Source organism: Leptopilina boulardi, unplaced genomic scaffold, assembly GCF_019393585.1.
Source record: "Leptopilina boulardi isolate dan_hultmark-lab unplaced genomic scaffold, ZJU_Lbou_2.1 LbouV2_327, whole genome shotgun sequence".
Lineage (NCBI taxonomy): Eukaryota > Metazoa > Arthropoda > Insecta > Hymenoptera > Figitidae > Leptopilina > Leptopilina boulardi.
Genome location: NW_026137893.1, coordinates 3,284,864 through 3,307,795, shown reverse-complemented (window position 1 = coordinate 3,307,795; position 22,932 = coordinate 3,284,864). Strand labels below are relative to the sequence as shown.

Here is a 22,932-nt window from a genome sequence, read left to right as displayed (position 1 = left end):
GAGAATCATCAATTTTATTAGCTATTTCTGGTAACTGATGTTAGCAGGATGATTTTAGCTGCGGCAGCAAATAGTTGTTAGCTGGGAGATCTTATAATTTAGCTAAACTCTCAAATCGAACGCAAATTATTTGCTGTAATAACTAATGAATAGCTATTTCAATCGCGTTTATTTTTCTTAATTCTTTATTATACATTAGCTCAGAAGTTCACTCAAGAAATTTTATTTTAGATTCTGTTGCATAAAAATATCTTACTGAACGTTTAAACTTACTTTTTAAATAAATAAATAAATTTTTGGTTTGATTATAGCTCAGAAATTCACCTAAGAAAATTTATCTAAAATTCGGTAGGTTCACTGTAAAAAGAAAGTACTAAAATAGTACCGATTTTAGGTATCAAAATAGAACCAAATGACAATTTAGTACCTAAAATTGGTATTAAATTAATACCTTTCGTTTTACAGTGTAAAGATTACCTATTTTCTTTTCAAATTCTTGATTATATTAGCTCAGAAATTCACCCAAGAAAATTTGGTTTGGTACCGTAAATATATTCTACCGAACGCGTAACTTACTATTTAAATAAATAAGCAAATTATTGATTTGATTAGCTCAGAAATTCACCTAAGAAAACTTACCTTAGGTTCGGTAGTTAAAAATATCTTACCGAACGTATAAATTTACTTTTCAAATAAATTAGGCAAATTGTTAATTTCATTAGCTCAGAAATTCACCCAAGAATATTTATCTAAAATTCAGTAGGTAAAGATAACCAACCGGTTGCGTTTATTTTTTCAAGTTATCCCAATATTCCAACCTCAATCCCACCTCGGGAAATTTTTTTTTTCACGCTCTCGTCAGAAATGAGATACATGATTCTTATTTTTAAAATCCTTTCTTCTAAAAATAAAAATTAATTAATTATATACAAAGAAATTATTATTTTATATAAAAAAATTTTGTTCAAATGAATGGTTTATTTTTAGGTTAAGTGTGCGAAACTAAATTAGTTATATATACTTACATCACTTTTGAAGAGTTCGATTTATTCCTTCATGTTCCATTTTTGAAGAAGCTGCACAAGTTTTTTATTCATTATTTTTGAATAATATTTAATATTTACTTACTAAAATATCACTGCATTTAACAAAACTTTTTCACGATTATAACTGTCCATTCCTTGTGACGCGAAGTAAAAATATGGTGTCACACAGCTACGGGGTTTACACGCACGGTCCTGCCATATCTTTAGGACAAACTGCTAATTGATTTTAGCCACTGCATATTTGCTGCTACAGATAAATCAATTTTCATCGTCTATGCAATCATTTTCGAAACAGAAAATCATTAAACTCATTTTCAACATTTAAATAGTGAACTAGAAGTCTAAAATCTCGTTTCAAGATACTTAACCAAGTTCATTCTCTCCCCCATTGGATTTTGAAACTATGCTTCAAAAGAGGGCAAGGATTTGACAAGAGGGATGGTTTTAGGTGACAGTAATGATGTTTGCTAAGTTTTCTCTCTCTCTCTCTCTCTCTCTCCTTCTGTCTGATCGAAACATAGGGGGGACGAAAGGTATATTTAGGCATGCACCATGATGATGGTCCTGAGATGCCAAGGACATGACGATGTGCAAATTGAAACTCTCCTATGTTGGTATTCCTTCATCTTCAGCTCCTTAGGAGTTAAGCTACGCAAATTAGATTTTCTGCTTAGGAGTATATGTGTATAGAGAGTACGACGACTCCTGTGTAATGCCTTCATGGCTTCATACACAGACACACAGAGACAACATAATCCGATGTTCGTTCTCCGTGCTCTAGATACTGCACACCATCTCTTTCCGTTATGTCTCAGAAACCTCTTTGCTTCTTTTCCGGATATACCATGCTTGCAAGAAATGATGACTTCCGTTCATTAAGGATATGGTTGCCGTTGCTCATGGTCATGGCTCGTTGAACAAGAAATCTCCAAGGTTTACGACTTCTCAGTTTCTCGTAATTAGATGTGAAATGTTTTCTCCTTTTCTATTTTTTTTTTGTTTGTTTTCATAAAAGTATAAAATTAATTAAATGCAATCTTAATGTGTTGGCATAATTAAGAAATAATAATAATAATATTAAGGAATAATGAGGGTGATTATGCATATCTTGATATTGTAGAAGACTCCCAAGGGTAATAGAAAAATTAGAGGGCGTACCTTTTATAAATATAAAAAAAATAGGCGTGTCTTTTATAGAATCATTAAGAAAAAGGGCGTTCCTTATTATTGTAGCAGTTTAGATAGTGTACAATAAAGAACGTTATAACTGCTTTCGACTAATTATAAAACATAAGGACGTGGTTAATTTTAGAATAATTAGAAAACATGGGCGTGTCTTTTTGTAGGAGGTCCATAAATCATGATAATAAACAAGTAGGCGTAACTATTGCGAAATGAATAGTAGGTGTGTCCTGTCAGAAAATTTTTAAAAAAGTAGGCGTCGACAAATAAAGTAGGAGTGTATTGTGGAAGGAGCCTTAAAGAAAAGTGGGAGTGTCCTATTAGGCAATGTAAAAAGTAGGATGGGCTTAAATAAAAAGTGGGCGTGTCCTGACAGATAATGTAAAAAAATAGGCGTAAACAAATAAAATAGGACGGGTCTTAAAGAGAAGTGGGAGTGTCCTGACAGGTAATGTAAAAAGTAGGAGTTACAAAAGAAAGTGGGAGTGACTTATGAAACTATTATGGGAGGGGCTTAAATAAAAAGAAAAGGTGTCTTTGAAGAAAATGTTAAAAAGTAGGAGTTAACAAAGAAAATGGGAGTGGCTTAAAAGAAAAGTGGGAGTGTCCTGACAGGAAATGTAAGAAAGTAGGCGTTAACAAAGAAAAGTGGGAGTGTCCTACCAGGAAATGTAAGAAAATAGGCGTTAACAAAGAAAAAGGGAGTGTCTCTTTATTATGGGAGTGGCTTAAAAGAAAAGAAGGGAGGAAAAGTAAGAAATCAGGCATTAACAAAAAAAGTGGGTGTGTCATTTCATTGTGGGAGAAGTTTAACATTAATCTAGATGACTTTTTCTGTCTTGAAATAAAAAATTTAACCTAAAAATAATTTATGACATATTTATTTCAATTAATTACTATTTTAAATTTCCTACGTAAATTGAGCTTCAAAAAAAAACATGAAAAACGATTAATTGCGAACTGTATGTGATTATATAAATTAAACGGACTGTTAACAAAGAAATAAAAAAAGAAAAGGGAAACACAATAATGTAGTATCCAAGTCCAGGGAAAGTGGCTGTTATACGATCTTGGTATAACTGCCATTGCTAACTATAGGCTACGTGTATTTCGTCCAAGCTTACGACTGTAAAATCCAAGAAGTAGAAGCAACAACGAGTTAACGACATGATTCAATGGAGCAATTCGTTCTAGAGACCTGTACTCCAATTTTAATGTCTCAATTAAGTGTTTCAACTTTACGAGACAGTCTTGTATAATAATAATAATAATTATTATTATTATTATTATTATTATTATTATTATTATTATTATTATAAATATCAACTTGGACATTTGATGTAGAGTATATAATTGAAAGAAAAAAATAATTTATTTTTATATACTTTCTTAGAAAAATATTATTTACTTTTGGTAAAATTTTAGATTATCGATTTTGAATTTTTTTTTTCTATTCCTGTCGTTTTATCTGCCTTATATTCTCTATTAAATAATTCAATAAACGTACCTCACGTTTTGACAAGGTTTGACGTTATATGGACTTAATGAAAAATTAACTAATTATCCCTATATATATATATGCTTGAAATATTTATAATAAATTTTGTGAGCTTGAATTTTTTTTAATAAATATACATTTTCAAAATTTGTCAATGTAACTTGAAAATATAATATTTCAATTAAATTTTGTCACTATATTACTTGTTTTTTGGAATGTAATGAAACTATTTCGCAAAAATAATTTTAACGTTGTTGCTTTTCATAAAGTTTCTATATCCTTTTTAGAAAATGTCAAGTCCAGTTGAGTCACAGGTGTATTGGAAATTAATTTTATGTTCAACGTCGATTATATAGCCTCTTGAAGCTAACGCTGTTGAAGCCATTGAAAACACTTTCTATACACACACACACATATATTTATATATATATATATATATATATATATATATAGAGAGAGAGAGAGAGAGCGCAACTTCAGCAAAATTTGTTCTCGTTAATTTTCGCAAGCTAAATTAGCTTCTTGATACATTGAATTTTAATTCTCTTTAGTTTTAATTTAATACACTAATAATATAGAATTTTTTTTCTAGAAAAAATAAGCAATTGCGATAATAATAATATTAATAATAATAATAATAATAATAATAATAATAATAATAATAAAAATAATTATAACAACAATAGTAATAGTAATAGTAATGGTAATAATAATAATTGTGAGGAGAAGGTTAATTATTTCCTCTTAGATTTGTATATAATTGGATTCATATGAGTTTGTCACTTTCTCAAATTGAAATTAGAATTTTGAGATTGACGTGTATATGTATGTTTGCTTATTCTGTTTCAGGTATGTGGCAAAGTGTTCAACAACGCATCGGCGCTCACGAAGCACAAGCTGACGCACAGTGACGAGCGGAAATACGTCTGCACGATGTGTGGTAAAGCGTTCAAGCGGCAGGACCACTTGTGAGTTTAGAGCATACGTGTCTTTAATAATTAAATTCTGTCAAGTGAAAATATTCATAGTAATTTTACAACTTAAAGTAAACATTCTTTAATTTTTTTTGTGGAAAAATGATTTTTTATAGAAAAAAATATTTAAAAAAAAATTTTTTTGATGATATTGTTAAAATTTTATTTCGATCAATGTAAAAAGTCAGAATGAAAATCACATAATCCCATATTGAATGTAAATTGACTGGAAAAATCGTGAAAAGAAAGTTTTCTAAAAATATTTAACTACGGATTAAAATAATCTCCCCCTTTTGGGGTGTTAAAGAAACTATATATATAGAAATACAAAAAAGGAGAAATTGATTTGATCTTTGTAGCTTATCGACTGCTTTATATATATATATATATATATATATAGTAGGGCCATGACTCGACAAGTTGAATCTAAGATTGTAGGGCGCGTCGAGAGAGAAAGAAAAGCAGGTGGCGAACTCAGGGAAGCGTACTATTGGGACTAAGGTTTCAATTCTTTTCCTGGAATGGGGAAAAGAGAATAAAAGAAAATCAATAGTGAAGCCTGGAACTTCTCTTTGCGCTCCTGGCTTGACTGGTTAGACGACTCGTTGTATTTTCTTCAAAGACTCTCTGCGAGACTCTCAATTCCACATTGGCCAGCAGCTTCTCTACTCCTTACTTGGGGATTCAACTTGGAATCGGGTCCATTCTAGTTCGTCACTCCTTTTTCTTTTTTTTTACCTACGTGTTTCATTCTTTTACTTTTTTTTTTTTTGTTATTTTTCTTGGACTTTGGCACAAAGAATCGAGAAAGTTGACTAGGTACACGAAAGACTATTATTTAAACTTTAAATCCTCGATTTTTTTTTCAATAATTAGTCTTTTTTTTCTAAATATATTTTGGATTTTAGAAATTAGTGGTGGTTTCAAGTTCCAAAGCGTCCCGCGGGTGGCGCCACATAAGATCAGGCTCGTATCACTGTGGTACAGTGGAATTTCGTTATTTTATTAATTTTCTTAGAAAAAAAAAGAAAATTTTCGAAATTAACAAATGTAAATTAAATTACAAACTTTTTAAACTAATTGTAATTTAAATTTAAGCACATTAAATCACAGTTTCTTAATTCAAATTGCTGTTTCTCGAGAAGTTTTTTTTTTCTCCTCCTTAAATCTACATTTTCTTCGATTGCATTGCAATCGAGGTACGATTCTCCGACTAATTCTCCACCAATACTATCTGCACGAAAACTTGGCTAAATTAGCTTATACAAGTTTTAAAAATCCCAATAGTTTTTCGATGAAAAATTTCAAGTGAATTTTTACCTCGGCTTAATTGAAATTGACTTTATTAAAAACTTTTCTATACTTTTAATTAATAGATTTTAAAAATAATAATTTTTTTTTTAAGGTAGAAAAAACATTTACGATTTGTTTTATACTTCTTTAATCTCTGAAAAAAGACTCACCATCTCAGAAGCTATATATGGGCTCTAGTTAATGACGTCGTTCACCGCGAAACCCATTTTGGGATTAATGCAATTATGACGAAGTTACCAACTTCCTAAAACCCTCTCTTCCAAACGGTGAATTCTCTGCGCTTTGTCTGGTCGAGTCTGTCTCTCTCAGTCTCTTTCTTCCTTGGCCCCTGATGAAATTGGGATGGCAACTTGTTGCTCTCTCGAAAGACATCCTCTTCAAAGTAAATCTTCATCGTTTCGAAAAATTAAAAAATATATTACTAAAATTTAAATAAACTAGTGTATTTTTCTTGGTAGTTTTTTTTTTATTAGCAAGAAAAATTCAGGGAAAAATTATAGAAACTTGTGTGCACATAACTCATTGCTTGAAACTAATGGAAATAAAGATATAGTAAAAAAAATGAGGTACCAGCTAATTAAAAATTTAAAATAAATATATTTTACTAACGTATATTGATAGTATGACAATAATAGTTCACTGACGCTACCGCTAGGCGGGGCATCGAAATTTACGTTTTTTTATTTGCCTGGTTAAAATTTAATTTTTGTTTATAAAAACTTGTTAAATTTGACAATTGAGAATAGTGAGCTTTAGGTTAAATTAGTTTACTGACGCTAACACTGGACGGCGCGTCGATAATTACTTCTAGTTTACTTTGTTCAACAGTTTGAATCTTCGTATTTCATATTTTTTTGCTGCAAAAACTACGATAACTTCGACTTATGTGGGATTTTTGCTTTTCAGTTAGGATTAGTTAACTGATGCTATCGCTAGATGGTGCTTCGAAAATATTTCTAGTTGTTTGTTTTGCTTTCGTATTTTATTTTGTTTCCGTTAAAAACTATAGTAAATTTGACTATTTTGAGGTAGCTTCTCTTTGATTAGGAATAGTTAACTGACGCTACCGCTAGGTGACGCATCAATATTTATTTTTTAATTTTGTATTGTTTTACAGTTTGACTTTTCAAAATTTTTTTTTGTTGCCAAGTGAAACGATGTGAATTCGATTTTTAACGAATGGCTTCCTGTCGATCATGATTAGTTCAATGACGCCACCACCAGATGGCGAACTGAAATTCAGTTACAGTGGTTTTTTTATTCGTCTGGTTAAATATTGCTCTTTCCTTTGGTTTGCGGGAAAAATTACGTAAATGAGAATGTTGAGTAACAACGACGTTTTTGATGACAATTAATTCACTGACGCCTCCGCTTGATGGCGTGGCAAAATCTATCTTAAGTGGTTTATGGTGTATTTCAGTTTGAATTTTAGGTTCTTTTTTCTGTAACTTTGAAAAAGGAGATAAATTCAACTTTTGGTGGGTGGTGGCGTATCAGTCGCGAATTAGTTCACCGACGCCTTTGCTAGATGGCGTAGCGAAATTTGTCTCGAAAGACATCCTCTTCAATGTAAATCTTCATCGTTTCGAAAAATTAAAAAATATAACTGAAATTTAAATAAACTAGTGTATTTTTCTTGGTAGTTTTTTTTTAAATTAGCAAGAAAAATTCAGGGAAAAATTATAGAAACTTGTGTGCATTAATTTTCTTTAAAAATAAAACTATTATTCGAAACGATCGTAAATTTTCCTTTTCAACTTTTTCTTTTCTAACTTTCTGCCCCTTTAAAACTTTGCTCCCTTTTCAACTTCCCTCTCCTTCTCTCTCTCTCTCTCTTGTCCCGTTACCCACTGCTTTCAACTGGCGCGTTAAGTGCAGACTTATCTCTTTAACCAAGTCTCTGGATATCGGAAAAGGTCGGGTGAGGTTGCCAAAGTGGGTTGAAAGGGGGAGAGGGGTGGTGTGTCAGTTTAGATGCTCTCTCCGATATCGAGAGCGCAGGGATTTCCGAATGGAATAGATCCACACTGGAGATAGTAGTATATATTCCACGCGACACTGTTTCAGTACAACTAATTCCAGTAATCCTCGAGTACTCGAATTTCAAAACATTCCTCGGCGGCAAAGGGAAAGTGAGAGCTTTTCTCTTAAGTGAATACACGCCTGTTAATCCTCTTTGACCATGAGTGACGAATATTGCTCGAGGTCCTTTGTTTAACCCTTGAAATTGACACCCATTTTTTTTCTTGTTTTACACGAAAAAAAAATGATGAGATTAATTAAAATAAAATTTATTGTTTTTTTTTTGCAGGAACGGACACATGCTGACACATCGAAATAAAAAACCTTACGAGTGCAAAGCAGAAGGCTGTGGAAAGTCATATTGTGATGCAAGAAGTTTGAGAAGGCATACGGAAAATCATCACGCCGGAAGTAAAGTTAATGAGAGTATTAGTCCAAGTAGTCCAACAACTGGACCACATACGCCAAATACACCAAATAGTAATCCAAGTACTCCCAGTACACCAGGTGCGCCTAGCAATCAAAATGGCCACGGACACACTGCACTTAAGCAACTACTTTCCTCGGAGCCTACACAATCACAAACGCACAAGGTAGGTACAATTAGAAAAAGGAGTTATTAAAATAGAATTTTTTTTTCAATATTTGTACTATAAGAAATCATTTAGAAGAACTTTGTCAGTCATATAATTGTTCTCGTTACTAAAAAACGCTTTTTCGTGGCGCCACCTGGCGAACGCGTGGGGTAACTACGAAGTGCAAAGCAATTATTGCTTTCTTAAACATCCGCGAAATCACCTTAGACTGGAATGTGAACTAAACTCTATTTAACTATTTGTACCACTGAATATTAATTTATTTTTCCTGGTAGTGGCGCCACCTGGCGAACGCGTGGGATAACTATTTAAAAATATATTTACATTCCTAACGTACCTAAACTTCACTTGAATATAATGGACAAAAGTACTTCCAATTAATTGTTTTTATCGCACAAAATTATTAAATACATACCAGAGGCGCCATTTGATTGTCTTTAATTGGAATATTTCCAAATTCTTTTTATGCAGAGCCAATCAAAATTAGTGAAATTTCTTAAAAATTCCGAGTATACTCAGAATTTGTAAGGTGTACAAGCGCCTTTATCGTCCGCTTTATTCTAACTGAAAATGTCGCCACCTGGCGAACGCGTGGGTTAACTACTTGCAGTGAATTAAGAAATATAACTTTTAAAACATCCTAGAAAAGAATTTAGACTTTACATGTATATGAATGTACTAAAAATTCTCAATTTAATCAGAATTAATTGGATTAATAATTTCAACTGGCGCCATCTGGTGAACGCGTGGGGGAACTATTTATGAAATTCAAAGATTTAATTACTTTTAAAAACGTCCATAAATCATTTTTAAAATACACATGAATAAACGGAATAAAAATACTCCATTAATGTTTCAATGAAAATTATTTGCTACTTCTTTGTTTGAAATAGCGACACCTGGCGAAAGCGTGGGATAACTATTTAGTAACTTTTTAGCCTTAAAAGCGTCTCTAATTTTATGTTTATATAACCAGCAGTCATTATTTTAAAACACTCATTGGTATCATATTGGAATATAATTTGCTTAATTGAAATTTTAACTTGTGCCACCTGGCGAACGCGTGGGTTAACTATTCAATAAATTCAAAAATATATTCACCTTCCCAAACGTCCTTGAAATGTTTCTAAAATATACTCGAAGCAATGAACAGAAAATACTTCCTTTAATCATATGCATCACTTACAATTATTTGCTATTTCTAAGTTCAAAGTAGCGCCATCTGGCAAAAGCGTGGGGTAACTACTCCGTAATTTCTTAGCCTTAAAAGTGTCTCAACAATTTTTAGACAAACAGTATAAATTGATAGCACTCATTTGTATCACCTTTAAATAGGGTTTGCTTTATTCTAAATTGAAGTGTCGCCATCTGGTGAACGCGTGGGTTAACTATTCACTAAATTCAAAAATATATTTACTTTCCAAACGTCCTTGAAGCGTTTCTAAAATATACACAAAGTAATTAACAAAAAATACTTCCTTTAATCATATTTATCGCTGACAATTATTTATTGTTACCTAGTTCAAAGTAGCGCCATCTGTCGAAGACGTGGGTTAACTATTCCATAACGTTAAAAATGTTCCCTAAAATTTTTACACATAAACAGTATTCATTAATTGATAGTACTTTGTACCACATTTAAATAGGATTTATTTTATTCTAAGTTGAAGTGGTGCCACCTGGCGAACGCGTGGGGTAACTATTCGTAGTAGTTTGAGAAATATTTGTGCTTTTAAACCGTTTATAGAATATAGAGAACAAAAACAATTTTTATAATTTGTGTCACTGAAAATTGTTCCACTTTTTCATAACTAAAAGTGGCGCCATATGTCAAATTTTTTACAACCGTTCAAAATGACCATTGAATGTGATTTCAAGCAAACAATGTAATATCAACTTTTCTAGTTTTGTACTACAATGTTCCTCTGACATATATGAGAGCTTTTCTTCGTTATTGACTCTGACCAAAAGGGCAAAATCCCAATGGTCAAGATTGTCGATAAAAGCATACAAGAGAGAGTAAAGGAGAAGGAAAACGCCTTGGAAATTAGTTCTGTGCCGTAAAAGCAGAGAATTATAGTCGTTTTCAGAAACGCCGAGGTTCACCAATGAGAACATGAAGCATACGTTTGCCAAAGCCCAAGAGAGAGAGAGAGAGAGAGATGAAATTTTCCCTGGTTAGGGTTTCGCGTTTAAGAGTTGAAAGGCAAAGGAGAGGGCAGTTAAAACGGAACTACGAATCTACGATATTGAGTTAGAAGTAAGGCGAGCCTTGAAGTGGGGTTAATAAAATTTGATGACCAGGAACTTCGTAATGAGACGGAAATGTGGAAAGGGAAACTTGAGCTATGAAAACTTTTCAGACGAGACCACACTCTACAGATTTATGGTGTTTCACTCAACCTTATAAAAAAAAGGAAGAAAAGAATCCCTCAAAAACCCTTAAAAGCATATTAAGCTTCCTTTCATTAGGCTTTTTAGTTACTTAATTGCTCTTAAAGGAAAAAATATTTTCAATTAATTCATTTTTTACCAGTTCTAGCGATAATTGAAATTATAAAAAATTATTATTATTCAGAATTATTTATTAATATTGGACTAACTAGTTTTAATGGTTAATTAGTTTACCAACGCTACCGCCAGGTGGCGCTGGAATATTTAGACAAAAAACAAAAATATCCAAATGATTTTTTGCGCTGAACAAATTTTGTCTTAAATCAAATTGAATGAGGTAAAACTAATTCTAATTATTTTTGATTTATTTCTTTAACATTTTTTTTTAAAAGCACAATTTTTTTTTCCTTTGAAACTATATATATATATTCCCAGAGGAAAACTTTCTTTTTCCTTATTTCGAGATTTTTTTTCTGATCGATTCAACGATAGAGAGATAAGGGAATGGAGAATAAAAGATGTGGGAGTTTAAGAGCAAAAAAGTCGTGCTATTTCTTATTCGGGTGAATACCGATTTAAATCTAAGCGAACCTTGGAAGTTTTGATTATCACTTAGTTGAATCGCCTTGAAGAGTGTGTGTGAGAGAGAGAGAGAGACTGGATCGGTCCTTTTTGGAAAATGGAGATGTGAATATAGAGGTCAATTTCAGGTCGTAAACAGATCCTGGAGTACACTCTGAAACATGAATCCCATGGATTTAGAGAGAGATAGAGAGAGAGGAAATGTGTACTGGATTGCATGCACTTTACTTCCTAGAGAAGTGCGCGCACCCTCGCATGATAGAGATCAAATCCGAGGTTAGAAACTTCAACTAAAAGTACACCGTTTTACTAGAGGACTTCAACAACAAGGAGGAATACGATTACAAGGAGCACAGCCTCAGCCTGTGCCGTGAATTCAAGGAAGTCAAAGTTTGCAAATTACGTTGGCTTGAGCTTGTGTGTGTGTGTATTTACAATGTTAGTGCTCGAATAAGACGAGAGAGAGAGAGAGAGAGAGGAAAGGGGCAACAAAAGTCCTCTCCTTCTGATCAGTGAGATTTACTTTTTTTTTTATTTAGAGATGCAGAATATATTTTTTTCTTTGAATCTACACGAGATGGCACGAGGTTTTACGGTAATTAAACACAAGAGTTACACAAAAAGAACATTTCGATCTTGGACCGAGTACATTTAGCCTTGTGATGGCGCGGGGCAATTTTAATTTAAGTCTCATAAAACTTTTTAAATTAACATCTAGACAAACGAACAGGATATTTACTTTCGAAGAAAAAGGAATTTAAATAAATTGCTTGAAACTAATGGAAATAAAGATAAAGTAAAAAAAAATGAGGTACTAGCTAATTAAAAAGTTAAAATAAATATATTTTAGTAACGTATATTGATAGTATGACAATAATAGTTCACTGACGCTACCGCTAGGCGGGGCATCAAAATTTACGTTTTTTTTATGTGCCTGGTTAAAATTTAATTTTAATTTTTGTAAAAACTTGTTAAATTTGACAATTGAGAATAGTGAGCTTTAGGTTAGATTAGTGTACTGACGCTAACACTTGATGGCGCGTCGATAATTACTTCTAGTTTACTTTGTTCAACAGTTTGAATTTTCGTATTTCTTATTTTTTTGCTGCAAAAACTACGATAACTTCGACTTATATGGGATTTTTGCTTTTCAGTTAGAATTAGTTAACTGACGCTATCGCTAGATGGTGCTTCGAAAATATTTCTAGTTGTTTGTTTTGCTTTCGTATTTTATTTTGATTCCGTTAAAAACTATAGTAAATTTGACTATTTTGAAGTAGCTTCTTTTTGATTAGGAATAGTTAACTGACGCTACCGCTAGGTGACGCATCAACATTTATTTTTTAATTTTTTATTGTTTTACAGTTTGACTTTTCAAATTTTTTTTTTGTTGCCAAGTGAAACGATGTGAATTCGATTTTTAACAAATGGCTTCCTGTCGATCTCGATTAGTTCAATGACGCCACCACCAGATGGCGAACTGTTCAGTTACAGTGGTTTCTTTTATTCGCCTGGTTAAATATTGCTTTTTCCTTTTGTTTGCGGGAAAAATTAAGTAAATGAGAATGTTGAGTAATAACGACGTTTTGATGACAATTAGTTCACTGACGCCTCCGCTAGATGGCGTGGCGAAATCTTTCTTAAGTGGTTTATGGTGTATTTCAGTTTGAATTTTAGGTTCTTTTTTCTGTAACTTTGGAAAAGGAGATAAATTCAACTTTTGGTGGGTGGTGGCGTATCAGTCGCGAATTAGTTTACCGACGCCTTCGCTAGATGGCGTAGTAAAATCCATCTTTAGTCGTTTACTGTGTATTTCAGTTGAAATAGGACCTCTTTTACATAACCCTGAAAAACAAGTTAAATTTAACTTTTGACACAAGATGCCAGTACGCTCGCGATTAGTTCACCGACGCTTCCGGTAGATGGCGTAGCGAAATTTATCTTTATATTATTGTGGTGTATTCCAGTTTGAAATTGTCCTTTTTTTCTGTATCGTTGAAGAAAAAGATTAATTCTACTTTTGGCAGAACAAGTGATTGTTTCAAGCATATCAGTCGCGAATTAGTTTACCGACGCCTCCGCTAGATGGCGTAGCGAAATCCTTTTTTTATTAATTTACGGTATATCTCAATTTAAATAGGTCCTTTTTTCTGTAAACTTGAATAACAAGATAAATTCTTTCTTTTGCACATGGTGGCAGCACGACGTAGTTCACCGACGCTACCGCTAGATGGTGTAGCGAAATTGTTCTCCATCTACAAAGATGACTAACGTTATTTATTAATAAAATTACATTTTTAAAACTTGTTTTCTTATTAAAATGTCTATTTCTCCTTTTTTTCGAGAGAAAATAAGAAAATGATTGTTGAATTTGATAGCCGAGTGGTTAGAGAGAAGGAGAATGTTGTGCCCTCGAGTTTGCGGACAAATATCTGCTTTCAGTATTCGAAGAGATTACAGCGGATTTTCCAGGTGAAACGAAATTGATGTTAGATACGCGGAAAGGTACGTAGTAGGTAGGAGAGAATTCAAGAGGAAGTCTCTCTGTAGTTGGAAGAAAAACGGAAGCTTCTCTCACACAACCCAAGAAAAAGAGAGAGAGAGTTCTGAAACGACCTTTCAGCGGATGACGTCATCATCGTGTTCCGTTCAGCAGAAAGTTGAAACTTTCAATCTCCTTGAAATATTTTTTTTTCCTCTCAATTCTTTTTTGTTCCTACTTTCTTCTTTTTCCTCCTCGTCTGTATATATATATATAGGATGTAGCGCAAAATACTTTGGCCTCGAAGTAAAAAGTTAGTTCGAGCTAGAGAGGTTTTACTGTATATAATATCATATTCCAAAATGCAACGACTGAGCATCGACGACACGACGAGCTGTCGATAACAGGTCGAGACTTTAAACCAAGGTGGAATGCGTTTGATTAAACTTTCCTCTATATATATATATATATATATATATATATGATCCATCAGTAGAACGGAAATTCGACACTTGTCAATAATAAAAAAGGAAAAATAGATTTTTTAATATTTAATTTCCTGTATTTTATGAATTAATACTTGGGAGGGTATGGAATATTTTTTTTTATTTACAGAATAATAAGAGAGTTGTAATTGGATGGGAATATAATTGTGAGGGGGAGAATTATGTTGATTGTCCACAAACAGAAATTGATGTCCATCTCTTAAAAGGCAAAAAAAAAAGCGACTTGATCCTAAGCTCTTGGAAAGTGGATCCGATTAGAGAGAAGATTCAAGACGTATCATTTTCTTTCAGAAGGAGTTCTCTCTTATCCTCTTTTTCTCTTGACTTGGATCGGTCTCTCTTTTTCCCTTTACATGAATCTTCTTTACTTGATTTCCTCGTTCTTTTTTATATATATACATATATATAAAAAGACACAACTGCAAAGATATATATATATATACCCTCCAGAGACAGCTTCTTCTGTATAAAACTTTTTTTTTACTACAACTAAAAATTATTATTTAAGTTTTTGAATATTTCATATATAGTATATGAAATGGAAACAAAATCATTGTTTTGGATTTTATAGAAATTATACATGTGATTTTAAATAAATATTTGCGGAATTATTCTTTATATGTTTTTCTTTTTTACTATAAAATTATTTCAATATATATTCGGTCATTTTATTGCCTGAAGCTTTTGAATGCAGCTCTATGTAATTTATACAAATTTGATTAATTTCAAATGTAGTTAAATGAAGAATTTAATTTCAAAGAGAGACCCATTTTAACGTATAATTACAACTAAAAAAAATTTTCCCCCCTGTTCAAATTGAATTTCTCTCAAATGATACGTATTGTATGATCTTTATTTAACAATTGCTTTTAAACCAATATTTAATCGTCAATTTAAAAGGTAAAATAGATAAATTTCACATTCGAGGAAACTGGCACTTACAATTATGAAATCAGCCTCGGATATCCATATGATATTTGAGAAAATTCAAAACCTGAATGTGAAATTATTCTTTAGCCCTTTAACTAGTATAATTTTCAATTTTCCTTGAATTTAGTTTATGTATATATATATATATATATATATACATTCGACAAAGGTAGAAATGTATTCAAAATTGGGCGTCACGCTTCGAATAATATCCATGCTCAATCGATCATACACAACCTTATTCAATTTGCACGCTTTCTGCATAAATTATCAATCACTTCTATATATATATAGAAAATTTCAAACTGTGTTAATAAAATTTTGCATTTATTTATTCCCGATGTTTTAAATAGTCCATTAATGTTTATAATACTTTCTCTTTAAAAAAAAATTCTTTTTGTGCTATTCCCTGATTCAACGAATTTTAAACGGAAAATATATTTAAAAATTAGAATATAAGAAAAAAGTAAATTTATATATATATATTTAAAGCTGCTTTCTCTCTAACGCTGAATGCGTCGAGAATTCAACGAAGCGAGGAAAATCAGCACAAGCGTTTATATTAATCGCAACGAAAACTCGACTGACCCGAGTAATCGGATAAAGGGCAGACACAGAAGTTCTCTGGTTCCAGAGGGGTGTGCTAGGGGGGGGGGGAGGGGAAAATAATCAGCTTTCTGAAAAACGACTCGAGAGTTCGATAATATTATTTGGACCATATATATATATATATATATATAGATTCTAATAAATTTTAAACAACCTTTGTTCCAAATTTTATCATACCAGGGATATATGTCAAAAGGATTATAAATTTTCTCAATGTGTTTCAAAATTAATTCTAAATGTAATATTATGAAAACTATATTAATTGTAATTTAAAAAAAAATTTTATATCTATATTTCGAAGAACAAATGATGAAAGAAACGAGATTCGATGCGCCGCCTGGCGGTGGCGTCGGTGAACTAAATCGTCGTATTAGAATTAGCCTATTTTCTTTTTATATCATATTTTGAGTAATGACAAATAATTCCAATAGTAAACTACATATTTTGAGAATTAATTCTTCGTATAAAAAAAAAAAAATTCAAATAATCGAAAGACAAGAAATCGTTTTAGAAGTTGAGAGAATCAAATCTGGAGAAATAATCTACTCTTGCGTCGTAGGTCACGTTTCTGCAGTAAAGCAAATGCGTTCATTTGATATACAGCTAATTAGAGATCGGAATCTCTGGATTGTGCTCTCGTGCATGATTCGGCTCTCTCTCTCTCTCTCCCTATATTTGGATGTGGATAACGTGGACACGCGTATAAAACGAATCCAAACAGAGTTTGGAACAACATCAGTAGTCGATTGCGCGCATGCACTCGCGTAATAAAACCTGAAATCGCTATATATATATATATATTGGCAATAACCCTGGGGGGTCCAGGTAACATCGAAAACATAGTCGAGAGCCAGGGAAATATATATATGGTAAAGGGTGGTGGATCGCCATAACTGAAACGGAGGATACTACCCTATAAATTATATAATATCACCCAGTAGATGGCTAGACACGCTGTTTCGATGGCAACTGAGTAACATATTATATTTCTGGATGTCACCCTCGCTTAGCGACCCCTTCTCACCTCTTCTACACACGTGGAGAAAGAGGATGGGTACATACGAGAGCGATGGTCCATAAAACTCACCAAGGAAAATCTTCGAATTCAAATCCGTATATAACGTATTCTCGTTTTGCCATCCCATCATTTCTCTCTCTCTCTCTCTCTGGATATATACGTTGCCCATCCGAAAAAAAGTCGATTTACTGCTTTGCTTTCATTTTATGGAATCTATAGCTATTCTACAGAAATATGTACATACATACATATATATATATATATATATATATATTTACTGCGAAGGGATGGCTTTAGGGTTTATTACAAGAAATGAGTTTGAATTGGTATGGTTGAATGCTTCTTTGATACTATTTCCCTAGATTCTTTTTTACGATATTATATTGACAGTCGACTTTAATCAAATTCCCAAGGAATTTGGAATATCATAGAATATCCAATGTCAAAGGGACAAATCGAATTTTAATAATTTCTATCAGATTAAAGTTTAAACTTTAAAAATACGTTTAACAAAGTACCTACCTTAAAAGGGGCGTATTCAAAATTAAACACGCCTCACATTGGTAATTACTCATAAACCACGCCTCCATTCCAAACATTCATCCTGAATTGGGCGTGACTAAACAGACCACGCCTACATGTCAAATATCCATCCTGAATAGGGTGTGACTAAATTGACAACACCTACATAACAAGAGTCCACATAAATAGAGCGTGACTGAATTAATCACTCCTACATCCCAAGTATACGCCCTACATAGGGCGTGAATAAATTGGACTAAATTGTCTACGCTCACATAACAAGTACCCTCCCTAAATAGGACGTGACTATATTGACTACGCCTATACACCAAGTATCCGCCTTAAATAGGGTGTGACTAAATTGGCTACGGCTACATACGAAGTAGCCGCCCTAAATAGGATGTCTAAATTGACCACGCCTATATATCATAAGTGTCCACCCTAAGTAGGGCGTGACTAAATTGGATACTCCCACATACGAAGTATCCTCCCTAAATAGGGCGTGACTAAATTACCCACGCCCACAAGCCAAGTACCCTCCCTAAATAGGGAGTGACTAAATTAACAATTTCCTACATACCATGTTCCCTCCCTAAATAGAGAGTGACTAAATTAACCACGCCTACATCCCAATTATCCGCCCTAAATTGAGCGTGACTAAATTGGCTACGGCTACATACGAAGTATCCGCCCTAAATAGGATGTCTAAATTAGTTACGCCCACATACCAAGTACCCTCCCTAAATTGAGCGTGACTAAATTGGCTACGTCTATATATCAAGTATCCGCCCTAATTAAAGTGACACACCTTCATACAAAGTATCCACTCTAAAAAGGGTATGTCAAAAATTGACCACACCCACATCAAGAAAGTTTTCGCCTTTAAAAAGGCGTTGAAAAATTTGACCACACCCACATTGAATATTAATGGGCGTGGTTTTTTTTTTACAACGACTATTATTTTTGAAAGTTTTTCTTAACTGATATAATTAATCGTAGATATAATTGTTAATTTAAGAGGTTTTTTTTCGTTATAAATAAAATCATAAAAATTCAGCAAATGGAAGAATTTTTTTACACCTATTTACTAAATATTGATTATCAATATTGGGAATATCATATTTTGATTTTAGATTAGCTATGTGCATTGAATAGACTACATTACCAATGGGATGAGAGAGACACGAATGTGCAGATTTCTCCTAATTTCATGTTACTGATCGACCTTGTCTCTCTCTCTCTCTCTCTATTGATAGTACCGGCCAGTACTAGTTTTACTGATAGTTGTACCAGTTAAACCTAATACCACCAGAGATTTCATCCTCTGGTCTCTATCTCTCACTCTCTCTATGTAGCTGTCTATTTCTCGTCGCTTTTGTCTACATGCACCCTCTAATGAAGCTCTGACTTTGATTTGTAACTGAAGCAGGTTTCGATCAACCGAGTTTGATTTGTGCAACTAGGATGCAGGACCAAAGAGATGGTTATTTGATTAATGACACCCCGACACGCGCTCTTTCATTATTTCAAAGATTAGAATTTGTTCACCATTTTAAATATCACTACAATATAAGCAATTAAACAATAAATATCAATTGAAATTTCACTTTTAAGTTGTACTACATATGTGATATGTATTAATTTTACAATTGCCAATGAAAAAAAAAATTATTTATTATCAATGTTAAAAAATATAAATATATTTTTGTCTTTTATTTAATTGGGAATAAATTTTTTATTTGTAAATAATTATATTTTTAATTCCTTTAATTAAACTTTTTTTTCTCTGTACTCGCTAAAAATGTCACGTCAGTTATCGAACTTTTATACCTGAGTATATATATATATATATTTTTTTTGTAGCGTTTAATAAAGCAGAGGTGGCAATTTCGATTGGTGGCATTAATGGAAATTCGTTACGAGAAATACTCAATCAAGTGTCACTACCAGAGAGAGAGAGAGAGAGTAAACATGTGCGGTGACCTTTTTTCTCGAATTCTTAATAAAATATAATTTTCTATTTCGCAATTGAAAATAAAATTGGAACTTTATTTTTGCAACCAAAAAAAAAGAAGGGCTGAAGCTAGGGTATGTTTAAATATACTTGAAAATAAAATCAAAAGCTCTTATCGAGAGTATATACAAAGTTTTGTAAATGAGAAAGCTACGATTAAACTTGAGACCAACACACGCAGTTTAATTGCAATATCGCCTCTATAATAATCGACCGTCGTTCGTAAACTTTCTAGTGTAACTACTCGATTAGGTCACACTACTCCAGCTAGTTATCGAATTTCTGCCTCTTGTGCGCTCAATTTGTGGCAAACGATTATAAATTTCTTTAAAATTTTATTTACAACAAAAATTGATAGAAAAAATTTTTTTTAAATTTTTTTAAAAATATTTTATTAAAATTGAAATTTTTGATTATTATTAATTTAATAGAATATGAAAATTCTATTTATAAATACAGAATAAAATTGCATATATCTAGAAAGTGAGAGAGAGAGAGGGAGAATTTTTTTTTTTTTTTTTTTAAAGTAATTAAATCGTTAATAAAAGTTCGTCGCCATTCGTTTTCATTAACAAGTGAATGCCAATAAATGGAAATGAATGGCAACCGCGCGCGCGACGGAAATTGGAATTTTCGCTGACATGTAAATGCAAATGTATTAACTATTTTAGCTATAATTATGCTTCGCGTAAAATGTGTTGGTATAAGTTCATCTGATAATTTACGTTCAAGGTATATAAATGTATAATCAATGGAACTGAACGCATAAGCAGTATAAATTTTAATGAATTATTTATTTAAGTCATAAAACCTCCCCTCTCTCTATTACCGTATAATTAATTTCATAATTTACAATTTTCAAAACAATTATTAACTTTTTATAACACTAACAAAAATTATATTAAATAGCAACAAAAAATGAAAACAAACTTTAAAGTAGGTATTTATTTCAAAATAAAAAAAAAAAAAAAAAAAAAAGAGCGTCAAGTTACACAGTGGATAAATATTACACCCGCACAGTGTAACTTACCAAGAAGGGACTTTTTCATACAAATAAATAAGATGAGAAGCAACGTTGTTATAGATAGCTAACAGTGAAAAAGAAAGCAAGGTAAGGGGTGAATAAACTTTTAAATGAAAATTGACGTGCCCTAAGAAAATGAGAGAAAGAAAGAAAGAGAGAGAGAGAGAGAGAGATGGAGAGTGAGAGAAAGATCTTACCACCTGCTTTTCTCTATAGTAATAAGCTAAAGCCAGTGCCAGTCTAACGTGCGCAAACCTAAGCGAATTAAAAGTATAAGAACCCTTCAAAACTTTCTTCGCGTAAAGTTCCGAGGTGGCGAAAGAGTTCAAAGCATGATCAAACAAAAAAAAAAAAAAAAAAGAAAGAAAGTGGAAAAATAATAATACTAAAATGAAAACAAAACTACTCAAGTTTTCATATCCTTTACGATAATCTGCTTCAATTAATTTAGCCATGCAAAAAAAAAAATAAAAATTATATTCAAGCTAAGATTTTCTTTTTATTCTATCACACTATTCCCATCGCAAAATTTTTTTAATAAATCAAATTATTTTTTCACTTAAAAACTACGAATCTGTTTAAAAATTAGAATAAAAACAAAAATTATTACGTAAACAATATATAGTAGTGATAAAAATTGATTAAAACTAAAATTAACCACGCCCATTATAGTTATTGATAATGTATCCGCTTGAAAAGAAGGCGTATGTGAAATTAAACACGCCCCCTCATTGATAACTCATCGTACATCACGCCTTCATATCAAGTATCCATCCTAAACAAGGCGTGACTAAATTGACCACGCCTATATACCAAGTCTCCATCCTAAGTAGAACGTGACTAAATAAACACTCCTACAAAGCATCCACTCAGAATAGGGCGTGACAAATTTGACCACGCCTATATACAAAGTATCCGCCTTAATTAGGGCGTGACTAAATTGGCTACGCCTACATACGATGTATCCACCCTAAATAGGGTGTAACTAAATTAACCACGCCTTTATATAAAGTGTCTATCCTAAGTAAGGCCTGACGAAATTGGCCACTCCTACATAAAAAGTGTCCACCTTAAATATGGCGTGACTAAATTGATCACGCCTATATACAAAGTATCCGCCTTAATTAGGGAGTGACTAAATTGGCTACGCTTACATACAATGTATCCACCCTAAATATAGGGTGTAACTAAATTAACCACGCCTTTATATAAAGTGTCTATCCTAAGTAAGGCCTGACGAAATTGGCCACTCCTACATAAAAAGTGTCCACCTTAAATATGGCGTGACTAAATTGACCACGCCTTATATACCAAATATCCGCCTTAAATAGGGCGTGACTAAATAAACACGCCTACAAAGTATCCAATTTGAATAGAACGTAACTAAATTGGCTACGCCTACATAACAAGTCTCCGCCCTACATAGAAAGTATCCACCCAGAATATGGTGTGACTAATTTGACCACGCCTATATACAAAGTATCCGCCTTAATTAGGGCGGGACTAAGTTGGCTCCGCCTACATACAAATTATCCTCACTATATTGGGTGGTCTAACCTCACCACGCCTATATATCTAGTGTCCACCCTAAGTAGGGCGTGACTAAATTGACACGCATACATATAAAGAATCCAACTTAAATAAGGCGTTACTAAATTAACCACGCCTACATACTAAGTAATAGTCAAAAAAGGATGAAGCTAAGTTGACCACGCCTAGACATCAAGTATTTTTTTCAAGTGGGGTGTGTAAAAAATTGGCCACACCCATTTTGGAGATTAAGGGGAAATTAATGGACGTAGCCTTTTAACTACTAATTTAAAAAAAACCTGAGTACAATAAATCTTTCGAAGTGACTATTTTACAATAGAATTCTTTTCTGAAACTTTTTTTTTACAGTCTTAAAACCTTTTTCTGTTCCTGATAATGATTCGTAAATGTGTTTTCTTTAGGAAGGGGAGGTAGAATAATTTATGTATGTATGTGTGTGTGTGTGCTGGCAATTCGTAAGGAATCGTATAAATAAAACATACGTTTTCCCTTTTGGAATCCTCTTGCTTCCGTAAATACAAGAGAGTCTCTTCTTCTCTGTAGAAACGTTCGGAATAAAGCGGACGGTACGACGAAATCAAACAGATTCGCTTTGGAGGATCGATTGAAGAAGCGATTTGTTCGAAATTCGTTGGTGAAGATAAAGTCAAACTTTAGAAAATGAGAAT

The 22,932-nt window shown here is 32.6% G+C and overlaps 1 protein-coding gene across 3 annotated transcripts in view; it reads left to right on the top strand.

The window, feature by feature from the left end:
• Nucleotides 1-22,932, top strand: part of LOC127284870 (uncharacterized) — a 431,539-nt gene that overhangs the window by 350,044 nt on the left and 58,563 nt on the right. For all 3 annotated transcript variants that reach the window (XM_051310567.1, XM_051310568.1, XM_051310569.1), the window contains 2 exons: nucleotides 4,576-4,694; nucleotides 8,326-8,629. In XM_051310567.1, coding sequence (XP_051166524.1) covers nucleotides 4,576-4,694; nucleotides 8,326-8,629 — 423 coding nt within the window. The remainder of the gene's footprint in view (nucleotides 1-4,575; nucleotides 4,695-8,325; nucleotides 8,630-22,932) is intronic.